Source organism: Seriola dumerili, unplaced genomic scaffold (assembly GCF_002260705.1).
Source record: "Seriola dumerili isolate Sdu_G_001 unplaced genomic scaffold, Sdu_1.0 BDQW01000040.1, whole genome shotgun sequence".
NCBI lineage: Eukaryota > Metazoa > Chordata > Actinopteri > Carangiformes > Carangidae > Seriola > Seriola dumerili.
This window is the reverse complement of record NW_019174295.1, coordinates 5385143-5407164: the sequence shown is the minus strand read 5'-3', so window position 1 is coordinate 5407164 and position 22022 is coordinate 5385143. Positions and strand designations below refer to the sequence as shown.

Genomic DNA, 22022 nt, shown 5'->3' with positions numbered 1-22022 from the left:
TAACATGTTAACTCGCCCGTTACAATATATAAACCAGTCGAGATGAGAAACGATGGAAAACAACGTCACCACCAGTTCCCTTGAGTAGTTCTGTTATTTTCACTGGGAGACAGAGGAATTGAGCTCAACAATGAGGATATATCAATGCTTTAAATACACTAATATCTTACTGTTCTGTTCTTCCTGTCTGTCATGAGTGAGATCTGAGGAGCTCCACATACTTTGGCTGTCATTTGTTTTTTCCTGCATTTGATTTTGCTCGGAGTCTGTGTCTCTACCTGTCTGTGCCTCTCTTTTCGTCTTCCATCTTTCTCATCCCCTCCTGCTCATTCCTTTTTACACATTGTTCCACCGAATGTCAACATCGAAACGTCAACTTTTTTTTTTTTACCCCCCCCCTCTTCAGATTGTCACTGAAATTCTGAGAAGAGGATGTAAAGCATATTGGTGGCTTCATTCTCCTTCCCCCCCTCTCATCTCTAGTTTACATAAATACACTTGTCTGTCTGTCTTTGTCTCTATCCTGGTCCATCTTGCTATTTTTATCGCGGCCTTTCTTCCTGTCTGTTCTTTTGGTCTCCCCTGTCGCTCTTCTGCCCTTTACTTTGTCTCTCTCTATACTCCCACAGTTCTCAGTTGTTCTAATGAAAGGATGAGTGATGTAGTTGTTGGCTGGGGGATGGAGCCTGTCATTTATTTTCTGGTTTTCTGCTGGGCTTGCCTGGGGCCAGGCTCATCTCGACCACAGATGACGTTACCATGAGAGATTTTCAGTCCATGCTGAGGTGGCACACATGTTCGTTATTGTACTGCAACCATATTCATGAACAGACCACACACACACACACACACATTCCTCGGGCCTGCTGTTGCCACTGACAGACTGGTGTTTGCTGGTGTCCCAGAGTGGTAGTCAGAACAATGGTCTGTAATTGAATCCCTGTAGCCCCTGTGTACCTCCCTCTCTCTCTCAATGTGGCAACAATCTCTCGCAGCCAATGTGTCTCTTGAAGTGTGTTTAGTTGATATCTGCTGCTTTCTGTCAAAATATTCTTCATCTTTTACCTGGCCCTGTGTCTTTTCCCCTTTCTTTCCTTCAGGTTTTGTGTTTTTCCAGAAGCTACTTTTGTCAGCATCCCTGTGGTCAGTAACCATTTCTCTCACTGTCTGCACATGTGACTTTGTGACCATTTCTGCGCATGTGGGCATGTGCACAACTTTTTCAAGTATACTTTTGTGTGTGTAAGTATACACATTTCCATATGTGCATGTTTGTATCTTGTGTGTGTGTGTGTGTGTGTGTGTGTGTGTGTGTGTGTGTGTGTGTGTGTCCTCTGTGCGCTGAATGACACCACAACCAGTCGGTCTCCTCCATGCCTCATCGCTCTTCATTGCGTTCCTGTTGGTTTGACTGACATGTCATCCTCAAAAGATGTTTGCATCGCCGAGGCACTCTAGATTGGACACGCTTGCGTGATCCCAAGCTTGGGCCGTGTTTGTAGACAGACAGGCAGTTTGATTCTGGTTTATTTATAGTCTCCCATAGTTGTTCGCACTCTGTAGACTATGTTTTGATTAGAGACGCCCCTGCACAGTCACACATTATCTTTAGTATTCATTTGAATGTTCTCATATTGGTGAGGTGTACCAAATCCAGATAATACAGATCATTTCTAGAAGGTTTTCCATTATAGAGGAGAATAATTAACTTCTGCTAATATTTGTCTTTAACACAATCACAGCACAGAACATGCACAAAATAAAAAGCAACTGTCTTTGCAATTACTAACCAGCTGACTAGTTGCAAGCAGACCACTGAAAACTAACAGAGATAAAGGTCAGTCCAAGGATGCCATAAGACACTGGGCTTTATTAAAGGTCTAGCAGCATCATACGGAAGTTTAACAAAATTTTGAGAAAATACACAAGAGAAAATGCACATTAATGTGTCTTTGCATCCACTGCCTCTATGTGAATATTAGGAGTTGGTTCATCTAGGTAAACAACTGGTGTTGCTAATTTTCCACGTGTGCCATTAAACTGAAGAGGGTGCAATGAAATGACACAATTAAAAGAGCTCCAGTCAAACCTCAGATGTAAACAATGTAGATAACATAATGGAAATATGGCATTTATGTTAGTTTCAGGGTTACAGTCCCTTCTGATATTTTTGTCTCTTCAGTGGATGGTTAAGTGAGATGCTTGCTGTGCATCATGAATTATTCGCTAAGTCTGTTTCCATTGCACTTTGTTGCATTTTGCTTTTATTAATGCACAAGCCTTTCCACCTCAGCCAAGGATAAAAACTTTTTTGCAATATTTTGAGATTTTTTCTGAAAGTTTTTGAAAGTTGCAAATGTGCACAATGGAAACTTGTTGGTTTCCTCTGGCAACGTCACCAACTCAAAATCTTTATCTGTCCAATACTTTGGTATGTGACTGTATAGTTACAAAACCATGTCCATCAGCCTCAGCTGAACTTGGTGTTTAGCTCTAATTAACACATTATTTGCATAAACTAAGATGATGAACATCATAATTATTATACCTGATAGCATTGTCATTATGAACAGTAGTCTGACAGCTTATTTGGCCAAGTTATGAGAAATCTCTCTGAGATTTTCGCCTCCAACCTAAAAAAAAAAAAAAAAACAACAAAAAAACAAAGGTGAATGAAATTACATTTGTGGTGCTCAAACCATTGAAAGATGGCATTTATAACAGTAGTATCTGGCCAGGGAGTCTGTGTTGGAACTATTTTCTACATAACAGCTGTAAGCCACATCAATCTTTTAAAAAGGCCACTGTGATTGCCTCCTAAAAACATGGTATATTATTTATGGGCATTTTGAGGCACATGGGTTGACTGGGGGAGAGAGCAGAGTGTGAGATATGGACAGGTGAACAAGAGAAGCTTACAGTAAACCACCACCCTGTAAGGAAAATGCTCTGGTCATATCTCTAAGTGACAACTGTGACAAGCACATACACAGTCATCTAGGGGTCTGTGATAAGGTAATCCATTTACTGGTGGAAGCTAGTATCCTGCTATCATGCTGAATGATGGAAACCAGCTTTCATCTTTCAACTCAGTCTCTCTCTGTAACTCTCTATCTCATACACACACACACACACACACACACACACACACACACACACTTAAAAAAAAAATCATTTTCAAGGATTAATCAGTTTATGAGTATATGTAGGTGTCAAGAAGAAAACTCAACCCCACACAGATAAGCAGTATAATGTTTCGGCTCGAGCCAGTAAGCGGATATGATGTAATTCATTCACATACACTCAAACTGTACATGTTTGAAAGATCTTTTTCCAGTTTAATTGTGTACACGATTCATTCAGTGGGAATATCAGACTCCTCACCAGGTTCAAATATTATACAGAGGTTTAATATTATTGAAGGACATTTTAAAATAACGCCTGTGCAGATAGGTGGCTATACTTCAGGTGTCTGGATAAAGAGCAGCTTTAAATGTAAAGAGTGAATGGAAGAGTGAATTCATGTGGAATTTTACTCTGAAAAGATTCAGATTTGGGCAGACAGACGAGTTAGGAACATTTTCATGGCTGATGGTGACCACACACACACACACACACACACACACACACACACACACACACACACACACACACACACACACACACACACACACACACACACACACACACACACACACACACACGCACACACACCTGTCACAGAAGGGGCTTATAACACAGAGTTTATTGGTGAAAGTCTTTGAATTAAATTCTGGTCCATCTGTCTGTGTGTGTGTGTGCGTGCGTGTGCGTGTGCGTGCATGTGTCTTAATGAGGTCCACAGAGCTACTTTGTGTTTTGATGTTTTATTCTATTGTTCATTCTTTTGCATTTGGCACCATGCACATTTCTTCTTTTTTTAGCTGTGTGTGTGTGTGTGTGTGTGTGTGTGTGTGTGTGTGTGTGTGTGTGTGTGCAAGCACGTGTGTATGAACATGCATAGGCACTTTCTTTGCTGCTAATTAAGTTTTTTGATGCTGTGGACATGGAAGCCGATTGACTAATGTTTCAGTTATCGTCCCAGAGGAAATTCAAATCAACAAACAAGGACCTTACTCTGGAAAACACAGAGAAGGCAGCCTGCGGCTTGATCTGGTGGTAATTCTTAGAAAATCCTTGAAGAAGCAGTGAATCTGGTTTCATCACTCCGTATGAATATTTGAATGGAAAAACCCACATCAGCAAATAGGAAGCACGTCGAGGAATGGTTGAACGTGCTGCTTGAACGCTGGCTGCCAACATTAAAAGGTAAAATGGAAGAGAAGAAAACATCACTGAGAAGGTAGCGCTTCAATTAGATAATAATTAAACCTTTGAACATGTTCCACTATGTTGAATCTCCTGTTAAAAAGAACCGCTCGATATTGGAATATTGATAAATGCAGCCTCAAGGTGACATCACAGTGGTATCACGAGGGAGACTTTAGGTTTGAACACCGGAGAGAGACATTAAGATTTTATTATTACATGGAGGACGTGTTTTCAACCATTAATGACAAGCTGCAGCATGGAAACAGGTCTATTAATGGAACAGTCTCCCCATGTACACATCCTAATTGGAGTAATTCCTTGGTCTGATTATTGGCCATAATCTGATTATTGTGTGCATGTAAACATCATCATTGTCTGGTTGTCTAATTCCACCTCCCCTCATTCACTTTGCAATGTATGCTGTGTGTAATTAGATCTTTAAAATTAGCTTGAAATGAAGTGCTGTGCCAGCTAACAGTGACATCTCAAACATACAGAGACAAGCGTGAGTCACAAGCAGAACTGCCGAAGCTGAATGCCGCGGTAAATGTAGAAACGCCAGTATGTGTAATTTGTGATTTTGAAAATTCAATTAGAAAAGTAAGTAAAGAAAAGGTGTTATATATCTCCACTGGTTGCCAGTGCAGTTCTCTTGCCTCAGGGATTTTCTAGAAATGTTATATTAGAAACAGCTCAAATGAGAAACTTTGGGGCTTCGTATAATACAAAAGGATTTATGGATGGAGGATTTTTGCTATAAATACTAATAGTTGGGAGTTTGAATTGTTTTTACACACTCAAACAAGCTCAAACTTAAACAAAATATAACATATTTTATGCTGATGCTGATAATGGTGGATTTTGTTACATCTGGACAGGGCCAGAGCGGCTGTGACAGACGGACAGGATACAGACACAGACAGATGTGAGAGTGCTCTCAGTCTCCAGCACTAACTCACCACCAGACAGCGAACAAACGTATTTTCATAAATGTCGAACTATTGCTTTAAGAAAAGAGTTGGGTCCAAAAGACTATTAAGGCGAGCTTGTGGTTTCCACTTGCGCTCAGACAGATATAGATACCTTTCTATCCGTACTGCGGTCAGGGGGTATGTGTACACAAACACGTTCCGCGTACTGTGCACACCACAGAACATGACGGCGACTTTCTAATAACATAAGAAGAATTCCGTTTTCAACATGAAACAGTCAAAAAATGACTGTGTGGAGCCACTTAACAAGAATAAGACCAAGGATGGGAAATAAACAGCACATGCACATGGTACAGTAAGTGCGAACATTCGACATGGACTCAAATTTTGCACAGACTTGGGCAGATGATGACATTTATGTCACATGGACCCTTGCTGATATGCAGACATGGAAACCATGAACTGGCCTTTAGCCAAGTTAAGGATAAAGACTAACTATTGCTTGATAGGAAGCAGTGACTTCCCAGAATCAGCATTTTGTCAACACCATGAGGTTAAGACAAGATTCCACAACACGAAAGTCCTGGGTGGGCAGATATGTTGTTGTTCATGAAGACATAGTTGGAGAGCTAAAACCACATATTGTCGTTTTTACATTTCAGCTGTGTACGGATTAAAGAGATGAGATATAACATGTTAATGAGAGGGCTTTAGGGGTGTTGGTAGGCGTATCTTTGAACTTTGGGCACAGCCAGGCTTGTTTCCCGCTGCTTTCACTCTGACCTGAGCTAGGTTAATCGCCTCCACAAGCATGAGTATGGTGGTGATCTTTTCATCCAACTCTAGGCAAATAAGTCAATAAGGATGTTTCCTAAAAATTCGAACTTTTACTTTAAGTGCACATGGAGGCTACATAATCTTACTGGCTGATTAAAAATGAATGGAAGTGTCCAATAATAAGGTAATGAATGAAGTTGTTCAATATTAGAATATGAAAAGAAAAAACACGGGGATTTCTTTGACAGGTGCATTTACACTCACACACTAGTTATTTGGTTTGATATTTTAACAGTACCATACAACTTGAATGACAGAATTACATTGAATTGTTTATGTCATATGGGACAGTTATTTACAGAAGGAACACTACACATCACCGGAATAAGTCATATATATTTATATTTATGTCTGTGTAATCAGATGACGTAAGGTGTGTGTTGCGGGCTATTATGGTGTGGATTTTCTATTAATCAGTTTTCTGCGGCTGATATGTTTGTAGTTAAGATGAGAAACATCTCTGAATTCTAGCATGGGATGAAGGAGGGAGAAGAGGAAAGAGGGAGAGAGAGAGAGAGTGCAGGGAAGGATGGAGCGGAAGAATCCCAAAGACTGTGCATCATTCGCTCTCACACTCGCTCTCTTTTCCTCTCTGCACCATTGCAACTGCCTTCGCAGCGCACACCCACACATTTTTCCACACTTACCAAGGCACTGCAGCCTTTTGACATGTAGTAATCACACACACACACACACACACACACACACACACACACACACACACACACACACACATACAGACACACACACACAAACACAAACACACGCGTGTTTTTGAGGTGCCAGCAGATGAAAGAACACCTACATCAATGGCAGGACTGTGGAAGCGCGTGTGTCGTAGAGATAAAAGCATTATGCAACACAACCCTTCAATTCATGTCAGCTATGAGGCGCCGTATGCACACACACACACACACACACACTTACAGGGCACATGCCATTGGTTGATCCTTATGGAAAGACATATAGAAGACATAAAGGATGGGGAAATTAATGTGACAGGACTGACAGATTGAAAATGGCCTGTAGGAATGTCCTCAGCTCAAAGGATGATGATGGGCGACAGCATGGTGGCGGTTTGTCTATGTAAGAGATTTATGTAACAGAAAAAGTCCTAAACAGAAATATTTACTAGGAGCACATGATGATGTAAATAATGCATAATGTGGACTAGCATAAATTAGCATATATGAGAGCGTGAGACTGACAGGTAGACAGACGGGTCATAAAATGATTCATAATATAGATTTTTAGTGTTTCATCAGCAAAATCAATCCTCACATGCACAATTCATAAGGATTTGAGGAGTTTTTGGATATTTTTAAACCATACAGTCTGATTTTGTATTTTCATTTTTTTTATAAAATCCTCCAAATCCTATGCTGACTATCTTTGCCCAATAAGTGAGATGCTACTTTCCACAGCATACCCAAATGATGACATGATAAATGGCAGAGTAGTTTTTAAACCTTCATTTATCATTAAGTCAATGGCAGCTCTCTCATCCTTTTCCAGCGAGCAGTCTTCTACTGTTGCCCACTGACTGACTGTGCTGAGACATTACAGGATACAAGCCCCAGAGCCTAAAGTGAAGCATCATTCGGTCAGAGCTGCATGCCATCTACTCTCCTATGTCGCATCAGCCAGCAGTAAATAGAGTGGATAATGAGCAGTAAATCCCCTGGGACAACGTCAGGTCTTGTCTGCAGTGACAGTTTCTGCCACTCTGTGCCGTGTTATGTGGTGCAACAGTACATTTTTTGAGTAAGACTGTTTGATTTTTTTCTTTGTTTCTTTTTTCTTTTTTTTTTTGGAGCAGTTTTCTGAGTTCTTATTTCAGTGCGAATGTTATATATATATATATATATATATATACATCAAATGAAAAATAATTATGGCAATAAATAAAAAAAAGTATAGTTATTTGCAAACACAGCAGCATTCTTTAATATTAATGTCATACTGTTGTCAACAAAAGCTTCTGCAACTCTTTAAAAAATAGGGGTTTGATGTTATTTGCTGCCAACTTTTGCATTAATGAGGAGCAAACAAATTCTAAAATAATTCATGGCACAATTATAAAGAATAAGAAGTATGTAGAGTTTAAATCTTATATAAATAAGTTTTTTATTATATTCATAAATTATTTACTATTACGTGTTATGGAATTAGAAGTAGTAAAAACAAACAAACAAAAAAAGACATGGTGGGATATTTGCTTTCTACCAGTACCACTCTCATATCTGTGCATTAAAAATTGAGCTGGACCCTGGAAGTGATAAGCTTACCTCAGCACAAAGACTGGAAGCAAACAAAATTGCAAAAAAAAAAAAAAAAAAAAAAAAATAAGTTGTGGTTAGATATTTCCTGTATGCGGTCAGTGCCACTGTTTGCGAAGAAATTGTTACAGCAAGAGTCCATAAATTCAAACAGGCATATTTCCCAAAATGTCAAATTATTCCTGTAAACAAGATTATGTTCATGAGAAAACGTGCCCTACAAAAAATACGTGATGTATAAATACTGATCGCCGGGTCTTTGCCTTGGGGACAACTTCAGTCACAACATTCAGATTTGTGTGTAGTGGGATACTGGACCATCAAAAAAGTTTTGGTGATTGATGCATGAAGGGGAACGAAATCTAGTCCACACTTTTTATGTAGAAATTATGTTTAAAATTAGAGACTGGGGAGGCCATGATCAGCTCAGAGCATGGGAGCATCTAATGGGTTCTAGTTCTTTATCCATTATGCAGAGCAATCACATACATCACAGCAGGCAGCAGACAATGTGCTGAACACTTTTTTTTCAAATGTAAATGTGCAGAGTCAGAAAAAGATGACTCATCAGACCGCTGATTGTTTTTTCATTGTTTATGGCTTCCTGTTTTCACATCAGTTGATGGATTCCTGTGTGGTCCTACCATGCACAGAGCACGTGTCCCATGTGCCAAACAGCCCCTGTAAGCAAGAGCCTCCGTGTGAAGTGACTCTTATTAAGATTTCTCATTGCACAGTGAAATGGCAAAAAGTCATGACCTAAACACTCACTTTGAAGTAGTCACAAGAAAGAAGCCGTCATGACACCTTCAAAGGGGAGTGTTTATCCCCTCAGGTTTTCTGTTGGACATTTAGGACTAGCGCTCCGTACTGATATCATGCAATATGGGCCCTCCAAGTCTGCAGGGAGAAAAGCGAAAGATGACCACACAGTTGCATTAGAAGGCACCGGAGGCGCCCGAGGACCCATCATTTCATAATCCAAGCTCACATCAAAATATGCGCGTTTTTGCCGGAGAAAGATTCAAGAGCCGGTTATACTGTGAGTATTTGGGTTTCTGTGTTGGAACTCCACAGGTGCTCAGAGAAAAGAGGAAACGCTGTGGAAAATAACAGATGTGTTCTTAAAAGGATCTATGCAGAAGGGAAAGAATAAATCAAGAAAATCATTTAGAATCTGCCTTTTTTGGGGGTGTTCAAATAAGAGTGAGTGACATTCTTGACATTCACCAGAGAGGCATTATTTTTTCAAGCCTCACTTTTATACTCACTGCTGTGCTAGGAGGCCCTGGATTGTCTTGCTACTCTTCACTTTGGTTTTTGTTTTCCTTCAATTTCCTTGAGCACCAGTTACAGAAACGGAGAAATTCTGCATTCTATTTTATGTTTCGTGCTAATCATGTTATCATCTTTTTATCCCTGTGGCTTATTTTGCATTTTGTATGTCGTGATCTTCTTTATACATTTATTTTTCTGTGGCACATGGATTTTGCTCAGTAGAGATTTTTTTTCTGCAAGAAATCCGATAGTTTGATCTCTTTTGACGTCAGTTACTTGCCAAATGTTGCTTCAGCTCACGTAAATGTGATCACATCTGACCTTGTTTGAAGCTGACATGTACCTCTAACTGAAATTTAACTTTGAAAATCTTTTTTTTTCTCTATTTCTATCTATGCAGAAACCAGTGTGTCCAAATTAATCTTGTGCTGCGTCTGACTTCATCATTTACTGGTTTATTTCTTTTAAAACATTCATGTTTCTATAATATAACCATATAATTCAATCTGATCCATGAACAAACTGTAAATACAGCCCATATTTGTTTATTTTAATTAATGCTGGAGGGGAAAAAAAACGGCATCTGCCATGTTTTCTTGTTTTGGCAGCCGCCACCATTTAATGACCTCAAAGGACACAAAGCTGATATCATGAAAAAGATGATCCTCCTTCTTCTTGTCAGGCAAGGAATTTAAGGATAAATTCTTTAGCAGAGAAGAATATAGGCCTGCTGCGGAACAAAAACTACAAAAGCAGGCAAATCTCTAGTATTATAATCCCTGTGCATGACAGTGGTTTTTGAAGTCAAATCATTCCTACAACAAAATCCTCTTCCTGTCTTGTCTTCAGAAAAAAAAACAAAAAAAACAAAAATCTGTAAAAACCGCCTGCTTAGTCTGAGGAGCTGAGCAGTGCCAATAAATTCCAAGCTCCCATCATCGCACACATACAACCCAAAACAAGACAAGTCCGCTCAGCAGCAGAGCACAGAGACTGCTGCACAAACTGCCAGCTCCCCAGTACTTCCCCCAATACCTCCCTCTATGATGATGATGTGTTTGAGACAAAGACGGAATGAAAAACAGAGAGAGACATAGCAAGGGCAAGGATGAAACAAAGGAGTATCACAAAGAAACTGATATGAAGACGGTGTGAGGAAGTCTGTGTGCCTCCCTGTGTGTGTGTGTGTGTGTGTGTGTGTGTGTGTGTGTGTGTGTGTGTGTGTGTGTGTGTGTGTGTGTGTGTGGGTGTGTGTGTGTGTGTGTGTGTGTGTGTGTGTGTGTGTGTGTGTGTGTGTGTGTGTGTGTGTGTGTGTGTGTGTGTGTGTGTGTGTGTGTGTGTTATGTAAACCCCAGGTGGTGCTTGTTGTCCTGGATAGGAGTATCACCAGGGGGACGACTGCTCCAGCTAAGCAGGTCTCTCCACACCTCTCTATTTCCTTTCTCTCTTTTTTCCACAAACACACACACACACACACACACACACACACACACACACACACACACACACACACACACACACAAGGAGGAGTCGGGAAGAGAAGAAGAAGAAGGGAAACAAATAAAAGAGGGCAATGAAGAAGAGGTGAAGGAAAGAATGAAAAGAGTGAAGGAGAGCAAATACATCCAGGAGGTATAGAGACAAGTGTGCTGATTGGCGAGCTGGTGAAAGGAAGAGAGAGAGAGAGAGAGAGGAGCGAAATGTATAAAAATACATTTCAGAAATGTCAGTGTAGTTTGGGAGAGCACAAACACTCCACCTTTTGCTCCTTGTTATTCAGTTGCAGTGTGTGTGTGTGTGCAACTTGGAAGGGAGGGTATGATCTATTTTTGCCAGTGCCATGCTTAGTATTTCATCTATTTGCTGATATATCTGCACGAGTAACAGTTCACAGTGAGCAAAATCAAGGAAATAGCCTGTCGAGATACATCTGCATACATCACATCCACCCACCCACACAAACACACCACCCTGAGGGGCTGTTGTCGATAACAGCCTGCACTCTACACCTGATGCCTCGCCTTTGTGCTGACACAGCAGCAGAAGTTTTATGGTCCCTGTCCGACTGCTGACTTAGGATGGGCTTTCACTGTTCCAAATGTTGACTTCTGCTACTGCTGTGGAGATTCCAACTCTGACCCCAGATCAGCACTTGAGACTGATTTCAGCCCACTGAGCAGCTGTAGGTATAGGAAATGGACACCACGGCCGCAGATCTGGGGCAACACTGCCCTCTAATGGTTCACACATGGAGGTGTGACTGATAGAGATGACGTAAGGCCAGGCTGTGTGTGTGTGTGTGTGTGTGTGTGTGTGTGTGTGTGTGTGTGTGTGTGTGTGTGTGTGTGAGATATAATAGATGAACAAGGCCTACATGTGTTTGGGGTTAAAGTCTAAACACATGCAAATGTTACAGTATTCACTTGATATTTTGAGCTTTGTTTCATGAAACAGCAGTGAAGGATACAGTATTTTATAGTTAAAGGATCAGTTCATGGCAAATCATGAAAAACTAGCCATGCAGATAGTTTGGAGGGGTTTTTTCTTGGCCAGATTTTTTTGCCTCTGAGATTTCTGCCCTCACCCCATTGCAGTGGAGGTGAGTGGAATTTTGTTTATGGTGCAGTGGATGTTAGAGGTGCAGGGGCTCAAATTCATAAAAAGGCAATTTTTCAGCTTCTATACCCATGCATCCGAATGCTGAATTGATTTATTACATTCATTTATTGTATAATGTATTATTATGGTTAATTACTATTATAACTATCATTTATTCCTGTATTAGCCTGCTGTTGTTGTTGACTTATGCTACCTGCAAGTACAGTATTTACATTACTAATAATACTACTCCTCCCTGTAACACCCTAAAGTAGGCCAGCATACAAAATGGTATCATCGTGCTTGGTCACATGTGTAAACGCGCACACACGCACAAACACAAAATGACTTTTCCCTTTTTTTCATAACTGTGTACTTGCTATACCCTCCTGTCACAGTAGAGAGAGGGGGCACCTGCATGTAGGCTATCAAACTAACAGTGCCTCGTTAGTTACTAAATGATTTTTGCTGTTATAAGTAGAAATATGTTCTATTTTCTTTGGTGACTTTCACCCATTTCAGGCAGTCTGTGAAACTGGCTAGCTAACCCCCCCATGGGCCATGTGCCCAGCCACCCAACTTACTCCCCCCGACATCTATGTAGCCTCAAATAAGGGCCAAAATGATTTTGAGCTTGTAAGGTAATATTTCCAATATATACAAATTTCTTGGACACAAGTACAATTTTTTTTTTCACATGCACAAACTTTCATTTGGACCCTAATTTAAGCCTATGTATGGGGTGTAGTCATGCGCATGACTTACCATTCCTTACTGGTTGTGGGGGACCATCAGGTGGCCTGAGATTGGATTCTGGCATCCCTATGAAAATACATAATGGTAATTGTATTAAATAAAATTACTTTCTGTTTCAGGACAGCACATTTTAAGCAGCTCCTCTTTTCACTATAACACGTTTAAGCATTCTAAGGATTTAAGAACCTAAAAGATTTATCAATCATCCATTTAACCCTCATTTAGCATGTACTGTAAGAAAAATAAGACCTTTTAAATAAAACTGAACAAATTATATCAGGATGTTGTAACACAAAGACAGTGTAAAGAGCAATTTTCACTAAATAAAAGGCCTAAATGTCACATATGTTTTTCCTGTGCCCAAGGACAGTTAAGTCTATATTATCTGTCCTAACCTTCAAATCGGGCTGTACTCCACACACCACACAAGGCACTGACTTTGTTTTAGTCCCAGTGGATGTATACTGTATTTAAATTCCATTAAAATATTGATTCAATGTCATAAGTGACAAATGAAAATATGGAATGCAGGAATTGCATTACTATTTCATTGAACACCCCACATTAAGAGCTACTGAATGCAAGTGAACTAATATAGCAAAAAAAAAAACAACAAAAAAAACATACTGTGGAAGTATAGACTTGCAAATGTCAGTGTAAAACAGTTTAAGGCTTGCTTTCATCAGTCAGGCAACTGAGGACATATAGCTGAAATCACTGTGAGCCACTGGGGGGAATAAGTTACCTCGCTAACTCCATAACGTATGGTAGTGCGCGCCCCAGCAGGTCTTATCCACATTTTAAATTGGATATAAACTTTCAGATTTTGAAACACTCATTTCGGTGTAAGACATTACTCAGTCATTTTATAGCCTCACAGCGTCAGAGCCCCATTCATTGTTATAGAGCAAACTGGGGTGACAAATTTTAAGGTTTCTAACTTCAGAGGAGAGTGCTGCATGTTCACAAATATTCACCAATCTTTTTGTAGGGCACAGAAATAAGAAATGTGAGTTCTTAAAAAGGGTCGGATTCTCCTTTAATTGCACAATCCATCATTAAGATATAGTGTTTTCACCCTCAAAGCATCTGGTGCAGAAAAATAACAGGCTAAAATTATAAATATTAAAGTCATTATAGAAGCTTATAGGGAACTTTATCATAAACTTGAAAATGTAATTCAATGATAGTGATGTAATTTTTCACACATGTATGTGTTCTAGGATTACACTGGACTGGACAAAACAGGAAAAGCAGTCAGCAAGTTCCATTTGAAAGTAATTAATCTTTTGCTTGCAGTCAGTCAGATGTGAGTAGTTACAGTTGAGTGGTTATATTTCTACAAATGACAGAGAGCACACACACAGGTCAAATTCTATCATATTATCTTGAATAAAGCAACAAAATTCGGAATCAAAATGAATACATCAGTACACTCTCACTGTAAATATATTACCATGTGTGAAGAAACCAAGGAGATTAGATGGACTACTTGACAACAAAATAAACATGAGCACTTCTCCGTCAACGCACTCAGGAACAAATGTGAAATGAGAGAGTAAAACCAGCTCAACTGAAGGGCAAACAGAGAACGAGCTCAGGGCACAGGACAAAGAACACTCAAGGCACCTGTGTGAGCTGACCAATTAGCACACCTGTTCTCCTGCTGCTCTTAAGTCCAGCAGTCATGTGACCCCACCTTCCACAGTATGTGTTATCATTTAAGTGAAAGTTAAAAAGAAAATGCAATAATCCAATTTATATTTTAATTTTCACATAATCATGTCGGCGTTCTATGACTGTACTAACATGAAAATTGAAAAAGACTTAACCTGCTCCACAGTGACAATATTCAAAAACAATAATCAAACAACGCCCACAGTCCAATGCATTTACATTTACATGTCACAACGGTCTTTAGGGGTCAAATTGAAAATTAAAGTGCAATCTGTCCTCTCAAGGCAGGTCATCAGTTAGGATGTCACTTCCTTGTCACTTGTAACTTTGTCTGTCTGCAGCAGTGGCAGAGGTTTGTTTTACCGGTCCGTGAACAAAACTGCGTTTTACATCAGTACAACTCAATGGAAATGACCAGAGGTAAGATTTAATGAATTTTAAATGTATTGCAATAAATGATAAGATGTTAACAGACAGGAGTGATATGCATATGACTACATTTTAATGTATGTGTAACCATTGGAGACAGCAGGGAAATGCCTTGTGCTTAGCCCTTTCATGCTGATCCTTCATTTGGCCGGAGAAATTAGAAAAGTTGAGAAATTTTGATCAGAAAATGAACAATATTTGCAACTTTTGAAGCTGATTTATGATACATTGATAAATTGAGATCTGCATGTTAGAGTTGCTTTCTAAAATGTCAATCAAATTCCATTAGGAAGGTGCTGAACTTGCCAGAATTCCCTGCAAAGTAAACGCGGGTCCGGTGAAACACAGTGTCAGCAGGTCTACATTAGAGCTGTTTGGTCATGTTTCCTCACAGTGAACTAAATATTGCCAACCTTAACTTTCTGTCATGACATCGTACCGTGATGAATCTTGAATAATAAGAAGAAGAGCGTCGCTATTTCTTAGTTACTTCATAACATGCTGACGTTATACATGACACATCTTTCACCTGAATGAGTAATCACGTACATCTGCAATAAGTACTCCTATTCAGTGATGCTGCATTCATGACACTGCAACCAATTTACAGGACGATGCAAGGAGGCAGATGCTCAAACCCCGTTTGAGGTCTGTCTATGTATGTGCCAGATTCAGCATCAGCTTCAGACTTTCATAGGGACTATTTCTTTTGGAAGAAGTTCCAACAAAGCTGTTAACAGCAAGGTCTGCATATTATCCAGCGTACCTGGGATGCGCATTCTGTTTATCACATAATTCAAGTTAGGCAGGAGGATATAGACTTTTGTGGGCACCTGGAAAAAGTGTTTGCCATATAATTAAATGTGGGGTTTAATGACAGCCACTAATTTGGAGGGAATAACTAAAAAAAAGTGTGTAAATATAGAAATGAAGATTGCATGAGTATGTGGGACATTCTGAGAGTGTGTTTGATTTGCAAAGCAAATAGATTTCCAATTTAACAACTCAGTTATGGTCTACTGATGCTGAAGAAATAACATTAAGTCGCTGCACAGGGTGGGAAAGATGCTACCGTGGGGCCTGAAGGCAACTCTGCTTGAGGCAGATCCTGTTGGCCAACAACCCCCAGTAGACAGAGAGCAGAGGATCTACAGGAGCATTTATCCAGCCTGGGCTGATCAGGAAACACTGGAGCTGAATGCTAATCCCAAGTAAGATATTGCTGTCCTTATAACTGTGGTGGAGATCCTGAACCTATGTTCCAGCTGTTATAAAACTTAGACACACAAGTATTTTTTATTTCAAAGTAAGGACTCTAAATAAAGCAAGAGAACTTTATAATCTTGTAAACAACAACAAATGTTTTTTCATCACAGGATGGTAGGTATTGTAGCTTATACTGGGTCGTTTTTACTAATTAGCATGATGTCTGTACCAGTATGCTTTTTTTTTTTTCTTTTGCTACAAAAATGTGAACATATTTTTAAGATGTTTTTCAGCTGGGACTCTGTGAATTGCAAAATGTTTGTCTGTTTGCTGATGTTTCTTTGATCTGCATGGGTACACAGCAGCATGATATGGGCTGCTCTTGGTCTTCTGTGTAGAGTCTGAATTCAAAATGTCCACAGAGGGACATAATCTGTGAGATGAAACCCCTCATAATGCAAAGCAAAGTGAGAGTGGAGTGTTACACTCCCTCTCTCAAGCTCACAGCATTTATAAGCAGAAATAATATGCAGACCTCTGTGTACAACTGGTGCAAGAACTACCATCCGAAATCATTCGTCTTTATTCACAAGTGTGGATTACTTCTACATAAAAGGCATATAATATTACACCATCCTGATGCCTTTAATAGCATAACAGTGTTGGTTAAGGATGAGAACTTCCAATATACTAAAAACAAACAACAAAATAATTAGAGGAGAGAATTGCAGTGATTGAAAAATATTTATTTTCATTCAGCAGATTAACTCCTTGCTGTGTGCTGTATGTACAATATGATTGGGTTTTATTATTCACATCTCTCTTTTTTGACACCAAACCAATTTCTCTTTTCCCCACCAATTCATTTGAGGCAGCTGGCAGGTGCGGGGACCACATCCGTTGAAGTTAACAAATTATATATTTGCCCTTTGAGGACCCATCTGCTTTGTGTATAAATAACATTTTCATATCCGTTCTTGCTGGTTGGTATTTCAGGTTCAGGGAAGAACTGGATTAATAATATGATTGAATGCCTGAGGGTGAACCAAGGAATAGAAGGATAAAAGAATAACAGAAATATGGAAATAGGTTTTATTATCATCAGACTGTACTTAAACTGTTGACTGTAATCTGAGCCGGACCACCCGGGTAAAACAGGTGGTCCTGCATACTGAATGGACTCTCACACTTGTCTCATCCCATGCAAATAAATCAACCCTCAAAAGCATTAATGCTTACTTGAGGGACCAAATGACTGTGTAAATCAAACTGAAGTGGTATGCATCTTTTCTGTGCTTTAGTTTAATGTGGTTCTAAATGTGAAACTGAAAATAAGATTTATTACTATTCTGATATTGTCCCTAATGTTGAGTCCCCATTGCACAATTTGTGCCTCAAGGTCGGGAAAGCCTCGCTTCATCTTCCCCTCATGTCTGAGGAGGACTGTAGATATTAATGCGTCTGGTGACCTTTGGCATGCGAGACAGAATTAAAGGGGTCGCTTCACACAAATCAGATAAAGATGACCTCGTTTGTACCACTTTCTATCTGAGAAATAGTCCTTACCAGCGAGCTTTTTCAAAAATCCAAATGTTCACTGTTTTGAGTTGAGTTGAGTTTACCTCCATTATACTGAGGTGACCACAATACAACTGAAACTACGCATGCCTAGATACCATTAGCAGTGTGCGTGATAAAATGTATTATGAGGATTTGGGTGAACTGAGCTCTGAAAGAGATCCGTCAAAGATGTTATTGTTCAATAAAGTTCTATATGTTTCAATGACTTTGATTATGACCTCAGCTAAAGCTGCTCACATGGCAGTTTCAGTAGTTGCCATAACTATGCCAGATGTTTTGCTTACAATGACGGCTACTGAAACCAAATACGTACGTGTCTTGCCACCTGCTTTTCACTCAAGTCAAAATGCAATTAATGAATTCTTGTCTCTGCAAGAAAAGCACAATATAGTCATGATATCCTCTCTAAACAGAAGTCCAACAGCAGTTTAAAGGCTGATTTAACAACTTCTAAGGCAGTTTTAAGCCCTACACACAAGTTCAAAACCTAACAGCCGCGATTCTTCTCGTTGTTGTACCCTATTAATCAAGGTTCATCCTTTCCAGTCTTCTTTGAACATTGTACGCTTGATTTATTGTCCCAGGCATTCTTCAGGGGCTGTTAACAGTAAGTTCAAACCTTTAGCATTGATTCTCCAAGCTATTCATACCAGTGATCTCAGCTGATCCTCAACGGTCTCTGTTGCACTGTAAAAAGAAAAGCCTCATCTACTCAGGAGCACTCGAGGGCAGTGGACACATGATACGTCTGAGTCTTCAACCGTCGCTTCATCTCTCTTATCATCTGACATACTGCCAGAGGGTAACAGCAATACACTGTGGTCCAGTCCTCACACGCACTTCCCTGTGGATAAACGCGTACACACACACACACACATATATATGCAAACACATATAGAGGAAGCACACATTCAGACAAAACAATGCAGCAAGAACAAATCCAGAACCATGAGTAAAAAGACAGAAAAGCATACACACAGAAATTCAATCATACAACTTAAAGTTACTTTATAGATGTCTGGTGATGCTGGTATGAGTTTTTGTAAATGTCCACCTGCTGGTGTCTTTAGGAGATTTCTAACAAGCAGCACAAATCTTCACCCTTCATTGACAAATACAATATGTCCACACACTCACCCGTATCTTGTACCGCTCTCTGATCCCGACTCGTAGGGCAAAAGTGGATCCTGGTAAGAGAGGCATGCACAGACACTCACCGTACTGGTGAGCTAAACTCAGGTCTAAACAGCACGGCACCAGAGCCCCGAGAATACCTGCAAGCACAGACACAGGTCAGCACAGCGTGTGTGTGTGTGTGTGTGTGTGTGTGTGTGTGTGTGTGTGTGTGTGTGTTGCTGTGTGGGAGAAAGTTTGTTTGGGACAGACACATTTATTCCTTTCAGTTTGATCATATTCCATTCCAATGATGAATGAAGATGCTCCTAACACCAAATTAATTTTGTAAAAAATAAAACTGTGAACAGACAAAGTTGTGATTGGTGTATGTGAGTCCTGTGCTGGCAGTGTCTGGCGGTGCGTTCGTGTTACATGTAGTCTTGTCTCCACAGATGTCAAACAGGCCAGTGCTCCAGCCTCCTCCTGTCTGCGTGATGGTGGTGATGGTTGTCGTGGTGACGCCGAGCCCGGGCTGGGTGAGTACTAGATCTGTTGCTGCAGGGACGTTGTTTGTCCTCCACCTGTCTTCACTTCCTGTGGTGAAGTCCTTCACTTCCTCTTCTTGAACTGCTGATTCTGAGGCTTCGTTGAGTGACAGTCCTGGTCTGAAATGAGATTTTTAATTACTCTGTCATTAGACAGGTGGTTGATAATGTCACCATGACTTGTCAAGCCTCTAAAGCGCCGCTGATGCTCGACTGCAGGCTTAATATTGAGAGAAAATGTCTCAAATTAGCCAATTAGTGTGTTTTGCTCTCCTGAAAGCAGGAATTTAATTCATTTCATTCATTCAGCTAATTTCATTTTCCTACAGCAGCATGTTTTGTACTCAGCTCAGGCTTCTATGAAAGATTAGCAGCACAGCACCACAATTACACTAATATAGCCAACTAATATTATCCTACCACTGCTAAAATACTGTATGTAACAAAGCATTTATTCTTGCATCTAATTTAGGCCTTCAGCAACACTTTAATTACAGCAAACTGTAGTGAAGGCAAAATCAAAATACGTTTAATTTAGCAGAAGCTGCAGCAATGCTAGATTTATAAAAATGTTCCTGTTTTATATGTATTATCATGGAGAAACAAAAAAGCAGAATAAGATAAGTGAGCTGTTGGCTGTAATTCCATTGTGCTCATTGGTGACAAGACTGTGCACTGGTAGGGACAAAGAAGCACTTACTGGTGTGTGACTGTCGTCTGCTCCATGACTAGAAGGCACTGGCATCCAGAGAGGGGTGAGGCGAGAAGATGAGAGAGGAGAGGCTGAGCAGTCAGCAGAAATGAGGAGGTGGAGAGGGAGGAGGGAGGTGGGGGTGGGGGTGGCAGAGAGACACTTCCCCAGTGAGAGGGTGTGTGTCGGAGCAGATAAACCAGCAGTCGGATGGCTTGGCCAGAAGCTGTGTGACAGAGATAAGTCTTAGTTGTCTTCCGCCTCAGACTTTACTGTGTCGACCCCACTAATGTAGCAAATGCAGGAAAGGGGAGATACACATCGGGGGGGGGGGACGAATGTGTGGTGTAAAATAATCAGATGTGAATGGATGCATACACCGCTAACAGGCACACGAGCAGGTGGCCAGAACAGGCTGAATTCTTGTACAAAACGAATTACTTATTTACATTTATTGTCTGTAGAATATAACATGGATGCACTGCACATTTAAAACATATACACAAGTATGAGAAATTAAAGCCATAAAAATTAACTGATATGATGATGATATACTAACTCAAACACAGGAAATCAAATCAAACAGTTTGTTTGACCCATGACATTCAAAGGCATTTAATGCTTCTATTAAACTGATGTATTTAAAAAGACATACAGTAAATGTTGCACTCACCCTTAAGGCAGGAACACAGACTTGCACAGTGAAGAGCTGGGAAGTGAAAGATGCATTTTAGATCCAATGAAACACCTGTGGTTTATTTTGGGACCGTCTGCATTCACGCATTTCCTGTGTTCTGACATTGACCTTTCTATTTCAGGGGAGATACAGTATAATGCGTGCGTGTGTGTGTGTGCCTGTGAATGACAGAGAGGGAGGGAGGAGTGAGGGGAGCTCATAGTGAAACCACCATGGGTTTCGAGGCTCAGGCAGTTAAAACACACACACTCACACCTATGCACATCAGGTCTTAACTGAAAATTATGAGAAATATATAGAACATTAAAAGTTGACACTTTAATCTTGGCTTACCTCCTTTATAAGAGATTAAAATGCATTTTTTTGTCCAATAGTCTTCAGTTACTAACCCATAGTGACAAATAACTATTTGACAACTATTCAGAACCTTTAATTCAGTGTTTGGTAAAAGCCTCTTTGGCAGCAGTTGCCGCTTTGAGTTTCTACAAGATTTGCACACATGGATTTGGGCAGTTTATTTCATTCTTCCTGGCAGATTTTCTCAAGCTCCGTCAGACTGGGTGGGAAGCATCTGCGAACAGCCATCTTCAGGCCTCTCCACAGATGTTGTCTGGGGTTTTCTGTCTGGGCTTTGGCTGGGCCACTCAAGGACAGTCAGAGAGATTGTCTTGGCTGTTTGCTTCGGGTCATTGTCATGCTGAAAGGTGAACTGTCGCCTCAGTCTCAGGTTGCGTGCACTCTGGAGCAGGGTTTTTTTTTTTCAAACGGCCTCTGTATTTGGCTGCATTCATTCTTCCCTCAGTTCTAATCATTCTCCCTGCTGCTGAGAAGCCCCCCCATGCTTCGCCGTTGGGATGGTATTAGCCAGATGATTAGCGGTGCCTGCTGTTCGCCAGATATGTTTGGAGTTCTGCCCAAAGATTCCAAATTGTTGCCTCATCAGACCAGAGAATTTTTTTTTCTCATGCTTTCAGAGTCTTTTAAAAGGTGCTATATGTAAATTTTCTCTGCCTCCATACATGGTGTTTTATGGGAGCGGGTGGTGGTGATTATGGCTGTTTGCCAAGAGTTTCAGCCACTGTTGCGTTT

At 40.3% G+C, this 22022-nt stretch overlaps 1 protein-coding gene across 1 annotated transcript; it reads right to left on the bottom strand.

The window, feature by feature from the left end:
• Nucleotides 1-17078: 17078 nt before the first annotated feature.
• Nucleotides 17079-20369, bottom strand: plac8l1 (PLAC8 like 1). Its single transcript, XM_022738919.1, has 4 exons — nt 20246-20369; nt 19433-19665; nt 19022-19158; nt 17079-18728 (listed from the first exon to the last, which is right to left on the bottom strand). Exons 1-4 carry the CDS (start codon nt 20269-20271, stop codon nt 18597-18599), a joined length of 528 nt encoding a protein of 175 aa, XP_022594640.1. The 5' UTR covers nt 20272-20369; the 3' UTR covers nt 17079-18596.
• Nucleotides 20370-22022: the final 1653 nt, after the last annotated feature.

Coding starts and splice junctions, on each gene's coding strand:
- plac8l1 (XM_022738919.1), bottom strand. CDS start 20,271: ATGGAGCAGACGACAGTCACACACCA. Junction 19,666..20,245: donor CAGACGACAGTCACACACCA/GTAAGTGCTTCT, acceptor ATCTCATTTCAG/ACCAGGACTGTCACTCAACG. Junction 18,729..19,021: donor GAGAGCGGTACAAGATACGG/GTGAGTGTGTGG, acceptor GTTTATCCACAG/GGAAGTGCGTGTGAGGACTG.